The 24,281-nt window shown below is 45.5% G+C and overlaps 2 protein-coding genes across 3 annotated transcripts; both read right to left on the bottom strand.

The window, feature by feature from the left end:
• Positions 1-244: 244 nt before the first annotated feature.
• On the bottom strand, positions 245-12,547 carry PCYOX1L (prenylcysteine oxidase 1 like). Of its 2 annotated transcripts, XM_061423980.1 has the most exons (6): positions 12,394-12,544; positions 7,974-8,180; positions 6,327-6,501; positions 4,228-4,439; positions 1,656-1,796; positions 245-1,205 (listed from the first exon to the last, which is right to left on the bottom strand). In XM_061423980.1, the coding sequence occupies exons 1-6, from the start codon at positions 12,476-12,478 to the stop codon at positions 547-549; spliced, it is 1,479 nt and encodes a 492-aa protein (XP_061279964.1). In that variant the 5' UTR covers positions 12,479-12,544; the 3' UTR covers positions 245-546. The 2 variants fall into 2 exon arrangements, with proteins under 2 accessions (XP_061279964.1, XP_061279965.1); XM_061423981.1 differs by lacking the exon at positions 7,974-8,180 and having other exon boundaries at positions 12,394-12,547.
• Positions 12,548-15,221: 2,674 nt separating this feature from the next.
• On the bottom strand, positions 15,222-24,177 carry GRPEL2 (GrpE like 2, mitochondrial). The gene is made up of 4 exons (XM_061423982.1): positions 24,095-24,177; positions 21,716-21,869; positions 20,545-20,626; positions 15,222-18,414 (listed from the first exon to the last, which is right to left on the bottom strand). Exons 1-4 carry the CDS (start codon positions 24,166-24,168, stop codon positions 18,050-18,052), a joined length of 675 nt encoding a protein of 224 aa, XP_061279966.1. The 5' UTR covers positions 24,169-24,177; the 3' UTR covers positions 15,222-18,049.
• Positions 24,178-24,281: the final 104 nt, after the last annotated feature.

Below are 24,281 nucleotides of genomic sequence, written 5' to 3'. Positions count from 1 at the left end.
TTAAAGTTCTTAACTAGGTACTTGCATCTAGGAAGCCTACCATAAATAGGAGCTATTATCCTGTCTTATTTATGTTTTCTCATCTTCCCTCTATTTGTAACTATCTGGCTACATATGTTTCATTGGAGGTGTTCCTTAGGTGCCTGTTGGGAGTAGACAATAAAGAAATTGGATTCAAAGTTTTCTGCCTTATATTCCCTACCACGGTTATCACCGTCTTCTACTTAGAAAACAAAGTCAGAAGCAGCTTAAGATGGACTTTTATTTCTTAAAAAAAAAAATAAATAAGTGAATACATTGGCTTGAATGTTCTTCCTCTTCTTTTACTCTCCCCCTTCAAAAAAAAAAAAAACACCACTGTGAGAATCCTTAAGATGGAAAGGCAGAGAGTGGGTCACCAGGACCCACACTGGAGGGAAAGGACACTCCACACAGGAGGGGTCAGAGAAGGACTCTGTGGGTGCATGTGGCTTATACGATCTTGGCTGTTGTGAAGGGAGTCCTTCTTCAGCAGAGGCTGGACATTTCCAGCTCTCCTCGGAGCCCTCACAGCTCAGTCTTCACCTTATGCATCAAATCCTTTTGGTCAATCTTGTCTAGGTCCTGGTACCACCGGTTGAAAGCCAGCAGTGCCACGTTCTTGGCAGCCACAGCCGTCACCTCCACGGAGCTGGCCGCCCACTCCAGGGCATTGAGGTGGAAGAGCTGGTCATGCAGTGTGAACCGTGGGAGGGGGGTGTGGGGGCTATGGACGGGGTGGGCCTGCCACTCGGCCGTCTGGACTGAGTAATAGGAGCGAAAGAGGGTCTTCAGCTGGGACCGGAGGAGGGGCTGGGGGGACTGGACTCGCCAAACAGCGGCCTCCTGAGGCTGCTTCCGCCGGAAGCTGGCTGAGATGTTGACAGGACAGATGTTGTCCAGGGCACAGAAGAAGCTGGGGAAATCTGTGGTAAGGATATTGGCAAAGGGGAAAAGCTTAGGGTCGGGGAAGCCAAAGTAGGAAGAGTTGAGGTAGCCATGGACCAAGGAGACGACGGTGGGCTGGAAAGAGCCCTGGACGACATCGATGGGTGGGTCGAATCCTTCAAAGGCGATGGTGCTGCTGTTGTCCAGGTGCAGGGGGGTGGCGATGACCACTATGTCATAGTTGTCAGAGCCCGTGCCCGCCTCATTCTCATACCTGACCCGATACAAGGGTTTCCCCTCTGGACGGAGAGAGAAGAGAACACAAAAGTCAACTTCTTTCTTGGCTTCTACCCACTTATCTGCTGTCCAGGGCCTAGCACCGAGGGGACAAGACCCTGGGTGCAGCCGTGCCGTCCAGCTGCTGTGTCAGTTTTTCAATGCTGGTATGGTGGCAGGGCGAGCCCTGGACCGGAATCAGGAAACCCAAACTCTTTCTCTGCCTGTGGTGCTGACTAGCTAGGGAGCATGGGCAAGGCTGTGGCTCAGAGTCCTCAGTGGTCAAATGAATGGGGCTAGATGAGTGCAAGTCTCTGCTTTCTGCTCTGACATTTTAATCAGGACAACAGTGCCCTCTGGTGTCGCTTGGCAGTGCTGGGACCTGCACCCCAGCAGAGGAGTTTTAGGGATAGAGGAGGAAGTGTTCATTGTATAGGAAGGGAGTGGTTATGGCCCCTGCTCTGTCTATTTACCTGTTGGCTGCAGGGTCACAGTGGTCACCGTGGCATGGATCACGTTGGCCTTGGTGAGCTTCAGCAGACCAGAACAAACCAGCTTGTTGCCTCCCTCCACAGACCACAGGCTACCTTGGGCCCCCGCTAGAGACATGGCTCCTGGGCAAAAGGGGAGGGAGGGTGATCAGTGGCTTCTCAACCTCTAGGCAGTGGGGCTGGAGAGGCCAGCACCATCCTACTCAGGCCTCTGTCCCAGGCCAAGACTCCCCCCAACTCCCGCAGGGAGAGACAATACACAGAGATAAGATACGATAGAATTCACAATGTTGTAAAGTAAAAACATTATGCTCAGTGCAAGAGCCCCTATAGAAGAACACAGATTGTATGATTCTATTTAAATAGACTGCCCAGAATGGGCAAATCCACAGAAACACAGAGCAGATTTGTGGTTGCCTAGGGCTGGAAGGCTAGGGGATGTTGGGGGAACTGATGGCTACAGGGATGAGTTTTGAGGGCAGTGAAAATGTTCTCAAATTGATTGTGGTGATGGAGACACGGGTGTATGTGTGTGCACGCTCAGTCTCTCAGTCATGTCTGGCTCTTTGCGACCCTGTGGACGATAGCCCACCAGGCTCCTCTGTCCATGGGATTTTTTTCCAGCGAGAATTCTAGAGTGGGTTGCCATTTCTTCCTCCAGGGGATATTCCCGACCCAGGGATTGAACCCATTGCTTCTGCATTAGCAGGTGAATTCTTTATTGCTGTGTCACCAGGGAAGCCAGATGGAGACACAACTCTGAGTGGTCTGAAAGCCATTGACTCCTACATTTTAAATGCGTGCACTGCATGATACATGAATTATATATCAAAGGATACCTACAAGGTGCTGGGAGAATGAGCAGGGTCATCTTGCTGAGGGGACACTAGGCAGGACCAGAAGGCTGGGAAGGAACGAGCAGCGGCCAGAGGAAGAGTATCCTAGGCATGTGGGAGGTACTTGTTCATTATAAACCCTTTCATTCATTTATTTAGCAAAAATGGTCTGAGTGCCTATGATGGTCAGCACTGTTGTAAGGATTTCTCAGTAAACAAAGGGGAAAGATTCCCATTGGGAAGCCTGCATTCGAGTGGGAGGAGATAAAATAAGTCAATTCAGTAGCCTGGTAGGGCAAGGGGACCAGGACTCCTGGGGATGGGAGAGGTTATGCAGCTTCAATGAAAAGGCAACATCTTCACAGAGACATGGGAAGCGAGAGTTTACTATGACTGCGTCTCCAGGAAGGTTCTTCCAGGCAGAGGGATGGCCACACAAAAGCCTCAAGGTGGGAGAGTACCTGGGACGCTGGAGACACGGCAAGAAGACCAGAGTGGCTGGTCTGGGGTGCGTGAGTGGTGAGGTGGTGAGGCCTAGACCACAGGGCCCTGAAGACCACTGGAAGGACTTTGGATTTTCCCTGAAGGAAAGTAGGAGCCATTACAGTCTTACACGCAGGCCTGTCAGGATCTGTCTTTTGTTTTAAAAGGATCATCTGGGTGAGGTGTTGAGCTTGGAGGGGCCAGGGAGTGGGCAGAGGGTGGGGGACCTGGTAGGAGACTTGTAGCAATCCTGGTGAAGGATGCTAGTGCTTAGACCAAGGAAGAGGCATTGCTAGGAAGCAGTCAGGTTCTAGGTATACATGGAAGGCAAAGCAGATGGGATTTCCTGACATATGACACAAAGGGTATGAAAGAAAGCAATGATTCAAGGTTTTGGCTGGAGCAACCGAAAGGAGTAATTACCAGCCAGCCTATAGGGAGGCTGGGAGGGGCAGGCTTGAGGGGAAAGATCAGAAGCTCAGGTTTGGGTGCACTGAGTCTGAGACGCCCATTAGCCATTCCAGTGTGGACACAGGGTGACGGCTGACACATGAGCTTGCAGTTCTGGAGACAGGTCTGGGCTAGAGGTCATGTTTGGGAGTCAGGTGGGTGGAACTGAAGCCCCAGGACTGGCTGAGCTCACCAAGGGAGGCTGAGTAGTTGAGAGCAGAGGAGGACACAGGACTGAGCCTGGGCCTTCCATGTTAGGAGGCAGGAGAGGAGAAGAACCTAGCCAAGCAGGCCAGTGAGTGCCTGTGTAGTTCCTTGACCTTGAATGCCCCTCCCCAGCCCTCACCGCCCCAATAAAATCCTACTGTATCTTTCAAGGCCCAGAATAGTTACTACACCTTGGGGAAGATGTGCCTTGATGTCTTTCTTGGGCAGATCTGTGTCCTGTGCTGGAAGATGGTGGGTGATATATGTGCCTGCCCACCCCAGTAATGAGCTGGGAAGATGCAGTGCTCTAATAAGTGGAATCCCAGGGGCCCAGAGGTCTTAGCGGGGCAGATTATGAAACCAATCCAAACAGGAGTGGCAGAAACATCCCAGACCTGAGATCTGAGCTTCCCTTTCACTGTGAAGTGAGGTGAACACCATCTCCTGCCAACTGAGAGGATGGATGCCAGAATCAAAGGGTGTTGGGGTGATGTCATGTACTGAGTTGGGTAAATGTAAGGTTATTACAAGGAGGGCTGGGGAAGGGCAGGTGGGCAGGCTGAGGGCTGGAGGCTTACCGGCAAAGGCGGGCATCGCTGCTGACTGGCCATAGCTGGCCCGCAGAACAGCGGAGACTACGTCGTCGATAAAGCGCTGGGTGACGCCCACCTGGAGCAGGGACTCAGCCACGGAGCGCTGGGTCATGTTGACGAAGGCAGATTCTCCCAGCGAGTAGAGCAGTTCCTCCACACCCGAGAAGGCATAACCGTGGGCCTGGTACTTATAGATCCTGGGAGACATATGGACCCAGAGCTCTTGTGCAGAAAGGCCTTTCTGCTGACCACCTGCCGCTGGGTCACTGCACCTGGGGGCCCACCCCTCCTCTCCATGTAGGGGTGGGAGAGGAAGCTTGTTATGTTACCTTGGCCTATTTGCTGGCTATGGTGGGCCCGTCCCACCTGAAGGGACAGCCCAGAGGGAAGGGCAAACACTTTGGATCCCACCAGAACCTGGCTTCACATGGTGGCTCCTCTGAATGACAATCATATCACCTCTCAAGTCGCTCCCTGATGAGGTTGCAGTCCTCTTCTCACTCAGCTGGGACTGCCAAGCAGTGGTCCATGCCCACCCCCACTGACATATCCCCTCTCCAGCAACAACAGCTCTTCCCTGGCTTCTAGGACCACACTGGACCCCATGGCAGCTGCTTTATGCCAAAGTTGTCACCCTCTCTGCTGGCTTGGCCTGTCTTCCCCTGTGTCTTGGTCCAACGAGGCTCCCACTCACCCCCTCGCTAATGTCTTCTTCCCCCACGACTCTCCCCACCTTGAGGACTGGCTTTTGCCTGGAGCTGTCGGCTGATGGACTTTTGAATAGTGGCCTTTGGAATGTTGCTTCTGCTCGGGCTGTTCTGTAAATGTGCCGGGTTTGGTTGTTGACAAGAAGCCCAAATGGAGGTATCCAGAAAGCAATTAGAGACTGCTTAGGTAGTGGGTCTGGAACTTAAGGGGAAACTGGGGCTCACAGGTGGAGGTTGTCTCCCACAAAAGGGAGAACTTGGTGCTGGGGGGTTGGATAAAATTGACAAGGGAGAAAAATATATGAAAGAGGAAAGAGAAGTGAAGAACTAACTTTGGGGATACCTGGAGAGTACAAGGAAGAAGTGCCATAAAAAAGCATAGTTATAGGAGTGGGAAGAGCAGAGAAGTGCCAGAAACCAGGAAGGAGGCCTGGAGGCCATGAACAAGTGTCTGATCCTGAAGTCTCTGCACCTAGGCCAGGAAACGGAGAACCTTTGGAAGGACTGACTGTCGGGGAGAGCTGGGGACTAGCCTGGTGAGTGAGTGGACTATGAGGGGTTGACAGAGTGACAACAGGATACTTATCCTTCTTATTTGGAGTTGATGGGGAGGGGGCTGGGTCATAAGGAGGAGGAACTGGTAAAGAAAGGTGTTTGTTCTAGATAGGCCTGGAGGACAGAAGAGTTTGTAAATGGTGGTCCACAGGTTGCTTGTGGCCTGCAGGTATGTCTTATTTGCCTTGTGAGATGAACTGGTTGCACATATTGAAAAACTAATCTCACATACAACTGGATTTCCAGTTTCTTCTGAAAAACCGGAATTTGCCCTGTAAGGCTGGCATTCCCACGTGGCCACAGGGGGTTTGAGCAGAGGGCTAGCTGCCCATTCCGATAGGGCCTGGCTCTTCAGGACCCCTCACTGCTTATCCTTCCCTTTCACTAAACTGCTTCATTTATTCATACCCCAGGCAGGCCCTTGAAGGTGGCTGAGTTTGCAACCCATGCTTTTTTTTGGCCAGAGCACAAGGGGATGTGGGATTTTTTAGTTCCCTGACCAGGGATCAAACCCATGACCCTTGCACTAGAAACACAGAGTCTTAACCACTGGACCACCAGGGAAGTCTTGCAACCCATGCTTTTATTTACCAGTTTAGCTAAGGGAAAGAGGATGCCAGTGTGACAACACGAGAGACAAGTACCGCTGTACTAAAGTAAGTCCCTTCCTGATGCTGGGGGTGTGCTCAGAGCCTGGGTGGAATTCTCACACCCAGTGAGTACCTTTTCCATTTTGACAATGTACAGTCAAGTTGGTTCCTTCTGCACCTCTTTTCCTCTCTCCCTCTGGAAGGCCCTCCCCAAGGCTCTGCCCAGCCCTACCTCATGAACTTCTCCATGACCTCCTCCACCCACATCTGCAGTCTCAGGAAGCTGATGCCGTAGTGCCACCAGAGGCGGAAGAGGTTCAGTAGGTACCAGTCTGTCTCCTCCAGCACGAAGTTCTCCCCATTGAAGATGGCGCTCCTGCCTCCCACCTCGCGCCGGTGCCGCAGCCCTGAGGAGACAATGAAGAGGCCCTTAGGTCCCCTACAGAGGCCCCCCTGAACCCCAGGGGAACCTAGCAATGCCAGAAGCTTAAATTCAGGGCCATCCTGAAGGATGGCTCCACTAAAGGGAATGTGACACTATGTTTGGTGCATCTGTGCTGCTTGTTCAACAACAGTAAACAGTGTGCTGGGGAGATGTCTGGCCCGCCTAGTCAACAAAGAAATGAAAATTAAACTCATATTCCATTTTAGATGTTTTCCTAACAGGGATCCACTCAGCCATGAGTGAGGGAGATTCAGTCGTCATCCTGGATCGTCTAGGGGCTGAGAACCACGGGGCTTGCTCTGGAATGGTGGCCCGGGGCACCAAGGCCACAGGGAAGAAATCACAGCTCCTGATAACCACCTGCACTCTACAACTAACAGAGCACCGAAGCTTTGGATCTCACTTCATCCTCTCACAGTCTCGGGAGAGGCAGAACAAGAGTCAGTATCCCCCAGGTAAAGATGGATGGATGGAAAGTGAGGCTTAGAGATTATAGGGCCTGCCCTAAGTCATGGACTTTTCTTTCTTTCCCTCCTATTCCTGTCCCTAAATCACAAAGTTCCCCTACCCAGACGCAACCAGTAAGTATATTCCTTCACCATCCTTCTAGAGATATTTTGTGCCAACACTTATAAATGTGTACACATCTGTGAGCTGTCTCTCCCTCCACCCACCCCCATATACTATTAATATACACAGTGGCCTGCACCTTACTGACATGTGCATCTTAAGAGAGTGTTCTATACCTGGGCATACAGGACTTGGCTACTGAATAGTCTGCTGTGTGCTTAAACAATATTTAGTCTCAGATCCTAGTGGATGGGCAGGTAGAATATTTTCAACTTTTTACTATTACAAACAGTGCTGTAACGAGTAACCTTGTGTGTCTGCTGCTCTGTACATCTGTGAGCACACTTACGGGATCACTTCTGAGAAGTGGAATTTCTGCATCCAGTGGTACATATATTTGTGGTTTTGACAGATGCTGCTGGGGTTGAATCTCAGCTCTCTCACTTATTAGCTGTAGGGCCTTAGCCCAGGTGTATGAGCCTCTGTTGCCTTGGGAGGAGATACAGCACCCATCTTGCAGGCTGGTAGGAGGATTAGAAGTAATGTCTATGTATGACCCAGAAGGATGCCAGGTGCTTGGCAGGCACACAGCATGTGGAAGCCGTTATGATTATAGATTACTGAGAAGCAGTAAACTGATGGGGAGAGAAACTAGTCTGGGGGTGGGGCTGTCAAACCTGAATTCTAATCCGGGCTCTGCAACTAACTCACTGTGTAACCTCAGGCAAGTTCCTTCCCCTCTCTGGTCTCAGCTGCTCCATCTGTAAAATGAGGAGATTGGGCACATGACCTTCTGGCCTTGACCATCTGGGTCACCTGGGAAGGGCCCGAGGGCTGCCGCCAGCCCAAGGATGGTGCACTCACCCAGCTGCTTGACGAAACCCTGCATGTGGAGGCTCAGGGAGTGAAAGGAGGCGGCGCCACTCTCATAGTGCTGCTTGTTGACGGAGATGGTGGCTAGGCGGCCGCCCACGGTCCCCTTCTCAAACACGTCGATCTGCACCCGGGGGCCAAAGTGCTGTTGGAGGAAGTGGGCCACAGCAGAGCCCCCGATTCCAGCTCCAACCACAGCTGTCATCAGGCCCAGGAGGCAGGCGTGGGGAGAGACAGAGCAGGGGTGTGAGACTGTGGGTCACTCCTTCTCAGTCTCCTGGGCCAGTGGTTTCCTAGGTACTCGCATCTCATAGGCTTCTAACATCTCAAAAAGGAAATCTGTAGACTAGTGCTTAGTAAAGTGTTAGCTTCTCAGTCTTTCCGATTCTTTGCAACCCCATGAACTATAGCCTGCTAGGCTCCTCCATCCATGGAATTCGCCAGGCAGTAAAGCTATCAAACAGCAAATTACAACCTGCAAACTACCACCTACTATAACCCTTATTTTATAAAGAAAAAGACAAGTTAGCAGCAAAGGGGCAGGGAAGAATCTCAAAATTTATTTAAGGGAATAAATCTAGCTTTATACAAACTCATTGAAAGTCAAAGTGAAAGTCACTCAGTCGTGTCTGACTCTTTGCAACCCCATGGACTGTATGTAGCCTGCCTGGCTGCTCTGTCCATGGAATTCTCCAGGCCAGAATACTGTTCCCTTTTCTAGGGGATCTTCCCAACCCAGGGATCGAACCCAGGTCTCTCACATTGCAGGTGGATTCTTTACCATCTGAGCCACCAGGGATATTTTACTATGAATTGGTGAATACCTGGTCACTGCCAGGTAATTAGGTTAGATTAGTATTAGGAATCCACTCCTTAATCCAGGGGTTGGCAAACTACAGCCTGAGAGCCAAATCAAGGCAGATTTCTGTTTTTGTAAGCTGAAGCTTTATTGGAATGGAACCATGCACTTTCTTTTGCTTATTGGCTATGGCTCTTTCATGCCAGGCAGAGTTGAGTAAAGTTGGAACAGAGGCTATAAGCACAGCCTAAAATATTTACTCTCTGGCATTTAACTTAAGAAGTCAGCCAACCCTTGGTCTATTGCAACTTCTCACCTGACACTTAAGTCATTTCCACATCCATGTTTGCCAAGCCTCGAATGCACCCTGTGACAGATAACTAGTCACTATATAGGGCACTCTATTCCACTTTGGACTCTTGTTATAGTTTCAGCTTTTTGACATCTTTTTGGGTCTTACCTACTGTCTTTACTTCTCCTCCTTCTTTCCTTAGTTAGTTGCAAACTTAGTTCATATACCACCAATATTCTGATCCAAGTCACTGAGAAAAGTGTGTTACTGGTCAGGGCTCTGAGGTGCTGCTAGGAACCACTGACCAAACAGATAGTAATCATTACACAGCACTGAGAGGATAGTGAAGCAGCTGTGAAGCTACTGAGTTGGACAGCCATGCTACCCACAGTTTTTGCCCACCAGGTATCTAAGACACAGCTTTCCTCTCACCTGACAGTCTAGTAACATATCAAAGAGAAGGAGATTTGTCCTTACTAGACCCATGTTGGGCTTTCCAGGTGGCGCAGTAGTCAAGAATTTGCCTGCCAATGTAGGAGGTACAAGAGACGCACGTTCGATCCTTGGATCAGGAAGATCCCCTGGAGGAGGAAATGGCAAAACCCACTCCAGTATTCGCGTGCGCACGTGTGCACACGCACACACACACACACCCACTTGTTGGATCCTAAGACTACTAACTCTTGTCAAGAAGGCAAAACTACAAGTTGCTTTATGATCTGGTCTCCATTTACTTATTCCATGTCCTGCCTCAGCCTTGCAACACTCCACCTTTTTGTCTGCCTCAATTTCTTTTTTTGGCCATACCATGCAGCATATGGATCTTAATTCCTTGACCAGGGATAGAACTTGTGCCCCCTGTAGTGGAAGCACAGAGTCTCAACTACTGGACTGCCAGGTTAGTCCCCTGCCTCAGCTTCTTTTGCTGTGGAACAGACTTCGCCCTGTCATGCCTGTGCCTTTGCCCACGTCGTTCCCTTTGTCAGAAACGCTCTGTTGTTTTTTGCCTTGCTGACCTCTGTGGCCCTTATATGTCATTCTTAGCTGGCTGGCCTGACCTGCCTAAGACAACTGTCCCTCCTACATATTCCCACAGCATACTCTCCTTACCCTGGCCTGGTCCATGGGACACTACTCAAATGATCTGTCAAGGACTGAGGGTCCCTATGTCCCCAGATTCTGGCAGGCAGTAGAGCTCACTATTGCATTTTGAAAGAACAAATTACTTCTTTATTCTCAGTGTTTACAAAGCCGCTTCCAAGGATACCCTTTAACCTTTTAAACCAAGTGCTTCGACCCTTTCCATTTTTGACAAAGCCCTGAATTACCCTTCCCCTCCCCCCCCCCCCAGAGAAATTGCTATCACAAGACCTGGAAGCTGCCTAAAGGCTATAGGGAAGCAGAAGACCTCATCTCACTAAGAAATGGCTCCTTCAACACCAATGACCTGACACCTGCTCTCTAGTCTGTGGTAAGATTTGCTGGACATAGAATGAATGGAACAGAGAGGGCCCTGTAGCAATGTAGATTGGGATCCTGGAGGATAGTGGGTTTTACCAGTGAGCAGAAACCCATTCTCTGCAGAGAGAACAGCATAAGCAGGGCCCGGGTGGGATTCTGGGGGACTTTTAAGGGTCTGATGCCACACCGAGGTGTTCAGATTTGATCATGAAGCAGCCTGAGGGTTACAACATCTTAACAGGAAGCCCCTCATTCCCATTGTGGGTAGAGTCCAAGCCACCGAGGATGCACAGAGGCTCTTATCAGAGCAGTGAGGAAAATTAAGAAAGTTGCAGGAAGCTTGGCATTGCCAAATCTCTTGCCTTGATGATGCCTGGGGTGAAGTGGGTAGGACCAGCTGGAATGAGGCAGGCAGCAAGTTCTGCATTGGCAGAAATGGTTGAGCTGTGAGAAGGTCCTACCCCTTCCTCAGTGGTCACTGGTAAATGCCATGCTCTGCTGCCCTTTCTCAAGAGATGCGGGAGCCCTGCACATCAAGACCTTGCCTGCCTCATTCTTCCCCATCCTTCAAAGCCTGGCTCCAAATCCATCTCCTTCATCAAGCCTTCTCTATCCATTCCAGCTCTCAGGATTCTCTCTCCTCTGAAAACCCTAAATGTTTAGTCCTAAATTGATTTCTGGCACGCTTCAGCCTGTCTTAATCCTTTATGGCCTGAGCTGGGGTTTGGTAATGCAGACCTTAGCACTGCACTGGCCCCATTATGTCTGTGGTATTCCCATGGGGCAGCCCTCCCTCCCAGTGAGAGTCACTCCTCTCCCACACCAGAAACCCAGCATCTCTGTCTACAGGAATCTGATATATGAGGGACTTGAAAATCTTTGATTCATGTTGAATTAAAATGACAAATGTTAAGAGAAAAAAAGTATAAACAAATATGGAATGTTAGTCAGTTATATACATGATGAAGTATTTAGAAGTATGTCCTCATGTCTGCAATTTATTTTGAAAAGCATTAAAATCTAAGATGGATTAATGGACATGTGATAGGTCTGTGATAAAGCAAATATAGTAGCAGTTTCTTAACAACAGAATCTAGGTGCTGGGTAAAGAGATGATCAATGTGTAAGTCTTTAAACTTTGGTCTAGGTTTGAAAATTTTCAACATAAAATGTTGGGGGAAAAAAAGCAAATAAATAAGAAGACTGCTGTGAAAAATTCCTCATTTTGTCATTCAACAAATCTGTCCCCAGAGGACTTACCATGGGTTCTGTCTCTCCTAGAACTGTCTCCTACCCTCCATGAGGTTTTTGGCTTAGATGTTGCTTCTAGGAAGCCCTCCCAGAGCCCACAAAGACGGGTGACTGCCCTTCCTCTATATTCACAGTCTTTCTCAGCCTCAGCACTAACTTCCTTGTATTGTGCAGTCTCTCCTCCTCCGGACAGGAACTATGAACCAGTGCCTGCTACACAGACGACCCTCAATAAACCTGTGTGAATGACATCATCCAGACAGACCAGAGTCCTGGGGGCACCTGGCAAAGAGCCAGGTCGAGGGCAGATACTTAACGCCCCTGAACCTTCTGGTGAGATCAGTGACCAGTCCTGCCCCAAGGGTCTTTTCTGCCCCAGGTAGCCCTGGACACAGGCCCACGCCTCCCTCCCCATCAGCACCTTGCCTACTGCGGTCCCCTTCCTCGCCCAGTCGCAGTGCCTCGGCTCTTCTCCACCCAGCTCCTCTCCCGAGGACCCCTCCCTCGTCCAGCTGCCTTCCCCTTCCCCCATCCAGCTGCTCCCGGCTGACAACCCTTTTCCCTCGCAGCCCTCCCCAGATCTGCACCCCACCCAGTCCTTCCCGCACCGATTTTACTGGGCCGGGCATCGCCTGTAGCGGCGGCAGCGAGGAGCGCGGCCAGCGCGGCGAGGAGCCGGGCAGCGTGGGCCATGGCGGGCAGCGATGGGGGCAGCACGCCGGGGCTCGGGCACTGGAGGGTTGGCGCTGGGCTCCCCGCCCCGCCCCAGCGCCCAGCTGGCTGTTCCGCCTTCCAGCCTCGCTGGTCACAGCTTCTTATTGGACAAGCGGCAGTCCCTCTTCGGCACGAGGCCCTCATTAGCCGCATCTCTCTAGGGGCAGGCTCTGTCATTGGCAACTTCTCCGTCCCGCCTCCTGGATGCGGTTTCCTCATTGGCTGGCTTGTCTTGCTCCGGCGCAGGTGCGCGCGCTTTGGGTACTCAGCATCAGGACCCGGGCCCAGCTCCGGGGAGATTGATGATAGAGAAAGAACTGCAGCTTTGACGATCTCCGTTCAAATCCAACCTCTGAGCGTTAGTAACTCTGTAACGTGCCTTCTCCGTGTCCCATACAGTCTCCTGCTCTACCTTTCTAGGTGGTTGTGACAATCACGTGAAATAAGGCACGTGAAATCACTTGGCAGTGTCTGCAAGTGCTGGAGATTGCTGACCAACCATGCAGCCAGGATGGCTAGACGCTACTTGTTTCAGCATGCTGAAACAAAGCCAGATGCTTTCCAGACTGCTGTTAGTTACCACGTGTCTTTGCGGCTTTGACACACAGTTTGTGTCTCTGCCTTCTGCTTCAAAAACAAAAGGTAAGAGTTTCATCCACTCTTAGAGGGGAGAGGAAAGCTAGAAAGAAGAGATAAACTCCATTTTCACTCTCTAAGGAAACAAAAGCAGCTTCACTATGGCTAGTTAGCTACAGTATAAAGGACAGATTTCCTCTCACAGAAAATAAAATTGGGGATGAGTTTCAAAATAAAATAAGGAAAATTCATGTGTATTCAGTCAGATTATGGCTAAGAATAGAAATAGAAAGGACTCTGTGAAGAGTAAAAGGTCATAGAGCTGAGATTACAGCCAACCTTGTGAGTTTTAACATGGCCAAACTGGATTATTAGTAAAATGGTAGATGAATAAATATGCATTTCTCATAAAAAAAAAAAAAAAAAAAACCCAAAAACACTTTTTGGTAATATTTATGTTAAATGCAAAACCAGACTCAAGATACTCCTTTAAATTACTATGTTTTCTTTTTGGCCTCACTCTGTGGCATGTAATCTGCATTTCAACTTGTGCCCCCTGCACTGGGAGCAGTCTTAACCACTGGAATGCCAGGGAAGTGCCTTCCTTAATCATCTTTTAAAACAAGCATTCGTTGATCGCTTTGTGCCATGTTCTCTTATGTGCTAACAGTATGATCCATGCAGTATTTAATAGGGTAAAATCATATTAAAACTCAACTTTGCTTTTAATTTTAGTAAGTAAAGTAAATGTTGCTCAGTCATGTCCGACTCTTTGTGATCCCATGGACTGTAGCCTACCAGGTTCCTCCGACCATAGGATTCTCCAGGCAAGAATACTGGAGTGGATTGCCATTTCCTTTTCCAGATCTTCCCAACCCAGGGATTGAACCCAGGTCTCCTGCATTGTAGGCAGACGGTTTACCATCTGAGCCAATTTTAGGGTCCTTGGTAATTCTAGATTTTACAGCTCTTTTCTCCTGTTAGGAAAAAATTCTTCCAATCCCACAATACCATGTGTATCAAAGTTGTAGGACAAATTCAAAAAATCTGTTTAAGAGGAAAAGCAAGGAGCCATAATTCTGGTGGCCAAGGTACTAGTAGTGAGACTGGGAGTGGGGTTGGGTGATTCCATCAGTTATTTATTGCTGCATAACAAACTACCCCAAAACTTAGTGGCTAAAGGTAACACTTTTTTTTGCCCATAAATCTGCACATTGGGCAGGACTCAGTGAGATGTCATCTGTTCCATGTGATGTCAGATGGGGCTGTTCCACTGGGGACTGCAAAGTCCACTTTCAAAGTGGCTCACTAAGGTGGCTGGCAGGTTGGTGCTGGCTGTCAGCTAAAAGCTCAGCCATGGCCCTTGGTTCTACTCCACTGGCTACCTGAGTTGGCTCTTTGGTTTGATGGCCAGGTATCAAGAGTGAGCATCCAGAGACAGGAAGGTGTGGGTTAGAAACCAGCAGTGTCACCTCCCTATAATCTACTGGTTCAGATTCAAGGAGATTTCAAAGCTGTTTTAAAACCTCCAGTGAATTTGAGAATGGAAAAGAGTAAGGATATACTTACCAACTAGCTCTGGGATTGTGAGAAACAATGGATTATGGAGCCAGGGTGGGAAGAATGATGAAAATGCAAAGCCAAAACTACAGAAAAGGCTGGCTACAAAGAGGGGCACTTAGCCAGGAGGCTGGGTATGTGGAAGCCAGTGGAGAAGCAGAGGTAAAGACAAGGCTAGGCAAAGGTTGGGAAGAGCACGTGGAAGCAGGCAGCCACATGCCAGTAATTGGATTGAGAGGATGGTCAGAAGTTCTGCAGTTCGAGTAAAATGATTAAAGCAGGTAAGATGATTAGAACCAAGAAGCAGGCACAAGAATATAAGGCAGTGCCAGACAGAAAGGCAGAAATAAATAGGAGTCTAGATTGAAGAAATACATAGAAATTAGAAGGAAGCAAGTCAAGGAGGTAAAAAAACAGACAAGACTTCAACACCAAGGCAAAATGACTGCACTGCATCCACTGGCCTGGGCAGCTGTGAGACCCCAAGTTCCCTCCACTGAGCGTCAACAGGTCGGTCAGCAATCAGTGAAGTGACCATGTCAATACACAGTATGATTCTGGCAGACAGTAAATACATGAAACGCAGTAATTTCAATTAAGGTTTTATTAACGTTTCTGAAGATTATATTTCACCTTTGTCTTCTCTGATTTTGCTTTAGTGTTTAAGGATGTTTCTTCATTTATTAAATCCTTTGCCATGAAAGAGCACCACGTAACTTATGTCAGTACAAACTGAATGATTCTTTTATAGTGGTAAGGAAAATCCACCAAAGATTCATAAAATCTAAGTACTAAGACACCAAGGTCCCTCTTCACATAAGCCAAAGCTTCCTTACACATATCATCTACATGCCAACAGTATCTTTTTACTTTAGCATCAAGATGAAAATAAGAGAGCCGAGACCACCTTATTTCTCCAGTCTAAAAATGTACACTTCCTCAGTATAGTTTAAACAGACACACACAAAAAACAGAAGTTGAAAGGAAAATAATTCAGTGACTGATTAACTTACAATTATTTTTTTATAGTCAAGCACCAGTCTTCCCCTTCCCCTAGACTTTAGGCAACTATGAAAACAAACAAAAAACAATGTGTATAAAAAGCAATAAAAATAAATATTCGAGGGCCTACTGTAATAGGCAATTTGCACATTTCATTTAATCCTCGTAATAGTTTGAGAATTGTAACTATTTTACAAACATGGAAGCAGGCTCAGAAGAGTGAAGTGACTAGGCTGGGAATTATGTTCAAGTTGATGCTTACTAAGCATATGCTCTGTTATGCTGTGCTGGCTCCTGAAAGCCTTTCCACTTTTTGAGATTCTGTTACAGCTCCAGCTTCTAAATTTATACTTTTAACTCTGCAAAACTACTGAATAATAGAAGAATCTAAAATTATTCTCAATCTACTTGCTAAAACAGGAGGTTGCAAAGAATACTGAAAAACTCTTCAAGTAATCAGAACATTCCACACCTAAAATTATGGTTATTCTAATTCATTTGTAATGAATAGCTAGTGATCCAAGAACAAATGGAAAATCATAATTGCCTCACTTTCTTATTGTCACTATTTGTCATTCTCAAAGGAATGAAGGCAAAAGAGAAGAGACAAATTCCCATTGTGAAATCTGAGTGCTCATTACATTTACAGGATGTACTTAGTGGAATGCCAAGAGGTTCTGGTTTTAAAATCTCACCACCAGTCTTGTTTGCATCTTAGAAGTATGCATTTGTTTTTTAAAGTGTCTAATCTGGTGGAGGTGGTAGTACCCATTAGGGGATGGTTTTGAGGATGCATCTGTGTCGTGTGCTGAACTATCTATGATGTCTAAGAGGCTGTTTCACCACCCCACAGAATGGGGTCATAGATTCTAGAAGAAATGGATTTATTTTATGGGAAAGTAACTTAAACCTAAACCTAACAACAGTTAATTGTCTGTTGGGGGTATATTTGCATGTTAATTATAGAACTGTTGAATCTTAAACACTGAAGTTAATATCTAGTTGTTTCTTACTTAAGTTCTCACTGAAATTTAGTTTACTAGTTTTAGAGATTTGTTTTTTTTCTTTGAGTCCAGTCCTAAAAAGACTGTTTTCACACATAGTCTGAAGAAACTGAAAGGGTGAGATTAGATCATTAAGGCGGCTTCTAACATTAAAATATCTATAAAGACCTCCTTTCTAATGTTCGATTGATATATACATCATTAATTCACTAACTCATTTACTGAATAAATTTTTTATAGAACACTATCTATAAGACTGAAATAAAAAATATACACATAGGCTCATTACCTCTAGGAGGTCAGTACATAAAAGGGGAGCTAAATGTTTACATGTGACATAAGACAGATAAAAAAACTAGGATATAAAGCTAGTTAATGTAAGAGAGGTAGTGAATTGTGAGTACCCCCCCAAAAAAAACCCCAAAACAAAAACTCCAAGCCCATTATAACTAAATGAAATGAGGAATCATAAGAACCTAACATTTTTTGGTCCTGACCGCCTCCCTACATAATCTAATCATGGATCACAAGATAAATCTGACAAAGTGGCAGAGGATTTAAGGGCCAGTGGAAAGAGAAATTGTGGTAAACTACTTGCATAGACCAGTTTGGTCATTAGCTGTTGGCGCTGCCTCAATTTCCCTGAAATGATTATACACCCAGGGAGGCTGAAAATAATTTGAAGACAACTCAGTAAGGAAAGCACAAGGTTTCTTGGCCAGACTTGCTTGCAAGGGACCTGGTATCTTGATTTCTTGCCAGTCTCTGTCTTCCAAGTCTTTCCTGGGGCCTTAGCCTTGTAAATGGGATTTGAAAAGGGAAATGAGTGTGAATATGAAGTCCACCTGGCAGAAACTATAAGGACAAAAGACGGTTAGAAGAAAAATAAAATGAAAAGAGTAGGCTCTGAAAATCTATGTGCATAAAAATCAATCCAAATGATTTAAATTCATACAGCTATAAAGCTTTATCATTTCAGTACCCAAATGTTAAACCAATCCCTACCACCTCCTCTTCCCACCAAATTCAAGATCGTATTCAATTTCTGTTATAGGGACCAGAAATGAACGTTTAGTTGAAAACACATAAACATACAACTCATTTCCACCTTTAAAAAAGATTTTGGATTGAAAGTCATCAGAGTACCAATTTTAAAATAATTTTCTTCAACACATTTTGATAAGGCCACAGGAACACTTGTCACATTGTTCAAATGCCCAATGGCAAGACTTCTGATGAGACCAAACAGGTCACATTAAATCAAGAGTATCTCAGAAATAAAGCCAATATGACTAAATCCAAAACAGATCACATGAAGTACCTCATGTACAATACGAACCTAGTTTAATAAATAAAGGAATCACAGGTGACTGCACTCTGGGAGAACATGCAGTTCCTCTGGGCCCATTCATAGTCTTCTCTGAGACTCTACTGCCACTTCCACCTGGGCAAGTCTAATGGTGCGGCCATGAAGCTTGTAGCCATCTTGCCTTACGAATGCCACGGTGCCAGGCTGCACCCCAACACCAGCTGGCACGTGACAAATGAGTTCATGCTCATGAGGGTCATATTTGTCACCAATGGGTGTCATCTTCTCCAGGCCGTGTTTGGCGAACACACTTTTCAGCTTTGCTTCTAAAAGTGACAATCCTCGGAAGATCTTCTCCAGAGTGAGCTTCTGGTCCGCAGGCTCTGTTTCTTCAGAAATACACTCTGTAGTCTTCTCCAAAATGTCTGCGACCTCCACCAAATCCTTACAGAAACTCTGAATTCCTACAGAGAAACCAGACACTCTTACTGTTTGTGAGGAAATCACTGTTCTTGAGAGCAGAGTTTGGGGAAGGCTCAAAGAGGTGGCTGGTATACTAGGTACCCCAGGAAATGCAAAGATTGCCACATGGGATTCGAGGATCATCACCAGTGATTACCCTCGCAACCAAACTGATGAGCCAACATTTCTCTTAAAACACATACATCTAGGAAGCCGCTTAGGAGATGGGGAAGATCGTTAGAACCCAAGAACTAGGTAAGACTATGTACAAAAGGTTCAGAAACGTGTCTTTTTAAAAACTTGACTTAGTTTTATATGCTTGTTTTATCTATGGGGTGAAGGACAGGGAGGCCTGGTATGCTGCAGTCCATGGGGTGCAAAGAGTCGGACGTGACTGAGTGACTGAACAACTCACCTTTACGTATATTTTGAAAATTCCTGCCTGTCTCATTTGTGCTAAGGCATGCATTCTCAATAGGAAGAAGACGTTCATTGATGGGGGAATAATAAAAGAGGAGTTGACAAGACTGTACTAAGGAGGAGTAAAGGAGTGGTTTATTCTTGAGGATTAGCTAAACAGGAACAGGAAAGAAATATACTCCATAGATGAGGTAAGTCTCTAAATGCCTGCTACAAAGTTATATCTTATTGTTTGTGAGGAAATCACTCTGTTCTGTCCGCTGGAGACAGGCCACCAAGCTTGTCTAATTTTTTTAGAGTCACATAAACTTTATAAAAGTGAACTCAGTTGTTGAGAAATCTCATTACTTTCAATGCATCATTCTTCATTTTTCTTAATAGAAATGAAGGAATATCATTTTTGTGTGGTAACACAAAAGCCCTGGTAGGAGCTGGTGAGGGGCAAAGGACTTTGTTGATCTAGTTTTAACCCAGGGACAAGTTTAAGGCCCTGTATCAAAACACACAGCCAATAAGAGAGATAATGACAGAGGAGAGACTTCCCAGGTATGTACTGTCTGGATGGAAAGGCTGCAGTTTGCTGAGCCCTGATAGTTGGAAATATGCGACTAAAACTTGGATGAAATATCAGAAACACATTTGGGGGTCAGTACTGAGTTATTTAGGAATACAATTTCAGGGTTAGTATTTATTCAGAGTCTTGAAACATGGTATCTAAAGCACTGAATGAGAATCAGAAGGCTAAGCCAAAGGAACGGCGTTGGATGGGACACGAATGGAGTGAATCTCGTGTATGAATAGCAGATAAAATCCAGAGAACAGGAAGGAGTATGAGTGATACAAGGGAAAGAAAAATAGATTAGGGATCAGGGATCAGTGGATTCATATCTACATCTGACATCAAATAACTTTTTCTAGCTTGCCTGTAAGAGGAGACTGGACTAAATAGTATCCAAGGGCCCCTCGGGCACTCCATTCTATGTGCAGTAAAAGTATAATGCTCCATATTAAATTGTGAGTATAGCAAGTCATCACAGATTGCCTTTTACCCTTGAATCTCTGTTATTCAATTAACAGTTTCATGAACAGATTTGGAACAAGATGTGGTGCATTTAGGAAAAGATTTCTGAGAGACTTTGAAATGAACCAAGAAGATGATTCAACGCCATCAGTGAAAAAACAGATTGATCTAGCACAGCCATCAGGGTTATCTGATTCCATGTGGTCTGAGAGCCTCTGAGTTGTAACTGAGCAAGCTGTAGAACACTGACAGTAACACAAATGATTTTTGTCCCTAGTTGTGAAAGTTGTCTGGTAATTAATAGTTAATTATTACATTCTGGATATAGACCAGTTTTGCTAAGATGAAGCAAATTTTAGTATTTTCTTTGGATCCTTTTCTGAACATCTTAATGATTCACTTCACTTGTTCATTAAAGAGTTAAACAGAATTGCCTGTACAGGCACTAGAAAAACTGTACATGCTTGAAAAATAACAAAAGTCTGGTGAAAATAAAGGCAAACATTATTTCAGCAAATGGTTCATTTTCCAACATTCCCAATAGGCAGCGCAGAAAGCCTATGGAATAGAGGAAGGGTACAGTATAGGTTGGTTAAGGACCCAGATGTATTTTTTGCTAAGTTCAGTGTGCAGAACTGCTAGTAAGTGCCCTTAAACTAAAAAATATTTTTATTATTAATAAATCTCTCACCAAATATCTTGGCATCTTCTACACATCTCTGGGTTCGCCTTCTTATATTTTCACTGTCAGCCACAGCTCTCTGGTATCTCACCTGAGCATCAGAAGCAAAGTCAAATGATGAGAAAACAAATGCTTATTGGTAGAAAAGAAACTTTTTGCTTATTTTACAAATTTTACCCTTGGTATAGATTTTTATTAAAACAAACAAGCAAAAACATTAGGAGTTGTATAGGAATCTTGTATCAGCTACTCCAAATTCCCAGAGAAGCAATCTCTGTTTACAACAGTTCTGATAGGCTGTCATTTAGGCTGCAGTTTGAATCCGTAACAACTGTTTTCAAGCTCATTATCTTCAGAAAAAGCTTTTTCTGAAGTCTTCACCCAACACTGCCACCCTCCAACTTTCTTTTGTTGAACTGAAACTCTAGGACAACCAAGAGTAAGTTTTTAAAATATGTCATCTTGGGACTTCCTTGATGGTTCAGTGGTTAAGACTCCATGCTCCCAATGCAAGGGACCCAGGTTTGATTCCTGGTCAGGGAACTAGATCCCACATGCTGCAACTAAGACCCAGCACAGCCAATAAATATGTATTAAAAAACATATGTCATCTATTTGAAGGCAATTATTTAGCCTCTTTAGTGTTTTTTTCTTTCATTCTTATAATCCCTGGTTCCTTTCATTATTCTCGTAAGACATACTTTCTAACCTCATTGCCCTTTCTGGGTGGTCCTGCTTTGGAATTACTCTATTTCTCAAAATCTGTCAGTACAGTACTGGCACATTAAGCCAGATAGAGTCTGATTGGCAGAATAAAATGATAAATGACCACATTAATTCAACAAATATTTATTGAGTGTCTACTACATGCCAGGGATTGTATCTCCGTTGAAACTACCAAAATATCAGATATCTAAGTACTGTGACACACCAGGAAACTGAACAAAGATGAGTATCCGTAGTCGGCAATGTTTTTGAACTACTACAGATTATTTTGCTCAGTATATCTAACAAGAGGGAGTAAAGAGCTAATTAGAGGAAACAGTTTAAAAAACTGACTTAAAAAACTTTATGTGAATATTTAAGCCAGAGAGATGTGACTACAGGTAACATAAACAGATAATATAAAATATGATATATATTTCAGACGATATGAACAGATAATATAAAATCTACCTACTGTTAAATCTTGGACTTCCTTCTCCAGTTTAACAGCTTTTAGCTTTAAGGCTCGTTCTGCAAGAGAGGGTCCCAGTTCATCAGGGGGGTCCTCAGAATTGCAGTCTTCACCAGCAGTTCTCTGAGTGGCAGTGCTGAAAGGATGCAGCCATCCCCTAGCCATGACAAACAGCCAAAGTTACAACAAAGTTCAGAGACTGGAATGCTTCCCAGATTGACTCTCTCTAGACAAAGTGCTTTCAGTTTCAATAACACCACAAACACTTATAATGTGCTTGTGAAGTGCCAGATACAGTTGACAAGATTTTATTAAATCATCTTTTCATCTCACAATATGTGAGATAAATACTATTATCATTCCTACTTTATAGATGAGAAAACCAAAGTTCAGAGAGGCTTATGCCTTGCTCAATATCACATTGTTAGTATACTGTTGAATCAGGATACTGAGCATCAGGCAGTAGAAATAGCTGGAAGTGGGGATACAAAAGTCAGCAAGAGAACACCAAATTATAGTACCTAGAACCAGCAGAACAATGCCAGAAGCAAGAATTCAAAACAAAAAGCCATACAGTTCAGGTTCAGTCTCTCATTTTATAAATGGGGAAAATTAACCCCAGTAAAGGTACCTTATCAAATTGGAGTAAGGCCTAGAATTCTAAAGCTTTCTTGATATACAAGAAAAAAAAGCTTGTAATGCTTTTAGAAGCTCTAAGTAAAAGGCTTTTATAGAAGAGAATTTGCATTAGGAGAAAATGAGTTGGGAAATTACCATGTAAAATCAAATCAATCAAAAACTTACAAAACATTTACTATATGCTGTGGACTGTGAACAGGTGAATGAAATAGATCATATAGATATGTAGTTCAGTTTACATAAACATTTTAGAATAGGGGTTTGTAGATTTTGGATTGCAGCAGTTTTGAACCCCCTGTTCAAGGAAGTTTCCATTACACCTCCTGGATCCTCATAATTTAACTTGAAGTAAAACCATCAAGAAAATCTGTGGGTGCAAAAGGTCTTAAAAACAAATAGTTTATTTATATAAACTGGCATGTACTGAAGAGTGGCCACTAAGGTGAAATCTAAATGAACGCTTAGTAGGGGTAAAGGAGTTTAGTTCAAGAAAGGGAAGAAGGAACCATCAGTTTAAGTGTGTGGTCAAGATTACTTTTTATCTTTCATGCTAGTCCTGAATTCAGTTATTATAATCTTATGTCAAATTATACATGATTACCAATTTTTAGTTCAGAAAATGTGGTCATCAAACAGGGTGAAATAGATCCTTCCTCCTAAAGTCCTAAAAAACAACATTTATCCAATTAAGAATAGGTCAAAATATCCTCAGGGCCAGTTGAAGGGAACATGGCTAGGGCCCAAATCATGAGAAAGAGGGAAGTTGTGGTGGATTCATTCAATTGCTACTCTTTCAGAACTGGAGTGGGGAAAAATTTTATTAGAAGGAACCATTTTGCTCCCGATCACTTCCCTACACCAAAAACTGCCAAAAAGATTAGGGGAAAAAAGCTTGAAACCCAGAATTCAACCTCTCATCCTAGTGCTGGGTCAGGTGTGTTATGGTAAAAAGGGGACAAATAGTTATGCAAAATTTTTGGATTTCACCGTAATTTACTTTTCAGAGATCCAACCTTATCCATCCCCCTACTCAGCAATTTTTATTTTTTCTGGTAAAGAAACTGTCAACAGGGAATCGTCCCTGAGACTAACGAACATTGGTCACTAATTAAAAGGGCCGATTCTACAGCCCTGACTGGTTTTCAGTCTGAATTCCACCACTTCATGGGTATTTAAGTTTGGAGACATTACTCAAAATTTCTAAACCACAGTTTCCCCCAATTAAACGGGAGAATAAAAAGAACTACCCATAGTTCTGCAATCGGCAAGATAAGTGATCAAAAAAAGCTGCTGCAATGATAAAAGCAGCAACCAGAACTTAAACTCCTGAAGGCAGGTGGAAGGGCCGTCTGGCAAAGTCCAACGCCCTCCTTTTACTTACAGGAAAAGTGAAGCTCAGATATTGGTTCCCCATTATGTTCATACAGGGTGCTAGGAGAGAATCCCGTCACCTGTAAGCGCCAAAGCTGGAGAAAGGGGCGGGAAAGGCACGTCCCCAGTTCAGTCGGAAGAACAATTCCCACCTCCGAGGGCGTGACCTCGGATCTTCCAACGTACGTCGGCCAGACAAGGAGGCGCGGCTGTGAACCTCAGTTTCCCGCTCTGCAAGATGGGGCCGTGAGCGCCCAGTTGTAGAAGCCGAGAGGCTAGAGAGGTCCCCGCGTCCTCCAGCCCCAAACTGCCCCTTCAGATCGCTCGTCCCTCATTGTCCTCAAGTTCCCAATCCCCACCTGCCTCGCTTACCTGCCCTCGGACGCGGCATGGGCGGCCAGGGGCTGCATCCGCCGACGGACCGCCCACAGGAGCCTGGCGGCCATGTTCCCACCTCGGCTTACGGAAGCAGCGCATGCGCACTTGCCCCAAATGACGAGCTACGTTCGCTTCAAAAACCACGCTTCCCAGCAGCCTTCGCGGGCTTTTTTCTCTTAGG

The sequence above is a fragment of the Bos javanicus genome, chromosome 7 (genome assembly GCF_032452875.1).
Source record: "Bos javanicus breed banteng chromosome 7, ARS-OSU_banteng_1.0, whole genome shotgun sequence".
Classification (NCBI taxonomy): Eukaryota; Metazoa; Chordata; class Mammalia; order Artiodactyla; family Bovidae; genus Bos; species Bos javanicus.
This window is presented reverse-complemented; position numbering and strand designations above follow the sequence as displayed.

Excerpts from the sequence above, each read along its gene's own strand:
- PCYOX1L (XM_061423980.1), bottom strand. The coding sequence starts at position 12,478 with ATGGCCCACGCTGCCCGGCTCCTCGCCGCGCTGGCCGCGCTCCTCGCT. Across the intron at positions 6,502-7,973 it reads GGGTTTCGTCAAGCAGCTGG|GGCTGCGGCACCGGCGCGAG; the intron begins GTGAGTGCACCA and ends TTGTCTCCTCAG. Across the intron at positions 1,206-1,655 it reads TGTGACCCTGCAGCCAACAG|AGGGGAAACCCTTGTATCGG; the intron begins GTAAATAGACAG and ends CTCTCCGTCCAG.
- GRPEL2 (XM_061423982.1), bottom strand. The coding sequence starts at position 24,168 with ATGGCCGCCAGGCTCCTGTGGGCGGTCCGTCGGCGGATGCAGCCCCTG. Across the intron at positions 20,627-21,715 it reads AGGAAGTCCAAGATTTAACA|GTGAGATACCAGAGAGCTGT; the intron begins GTAGGTAGATTT and ends TCTGATGCTCAG. Across the intron at positions 18,415-20,544 it reads AGAAGATGCCAAGATATTTG|GAATTCAGAGTTTCTGTAAG; the intron begins GTGAGAGATTTA and ends GTTTCTCTGTAG.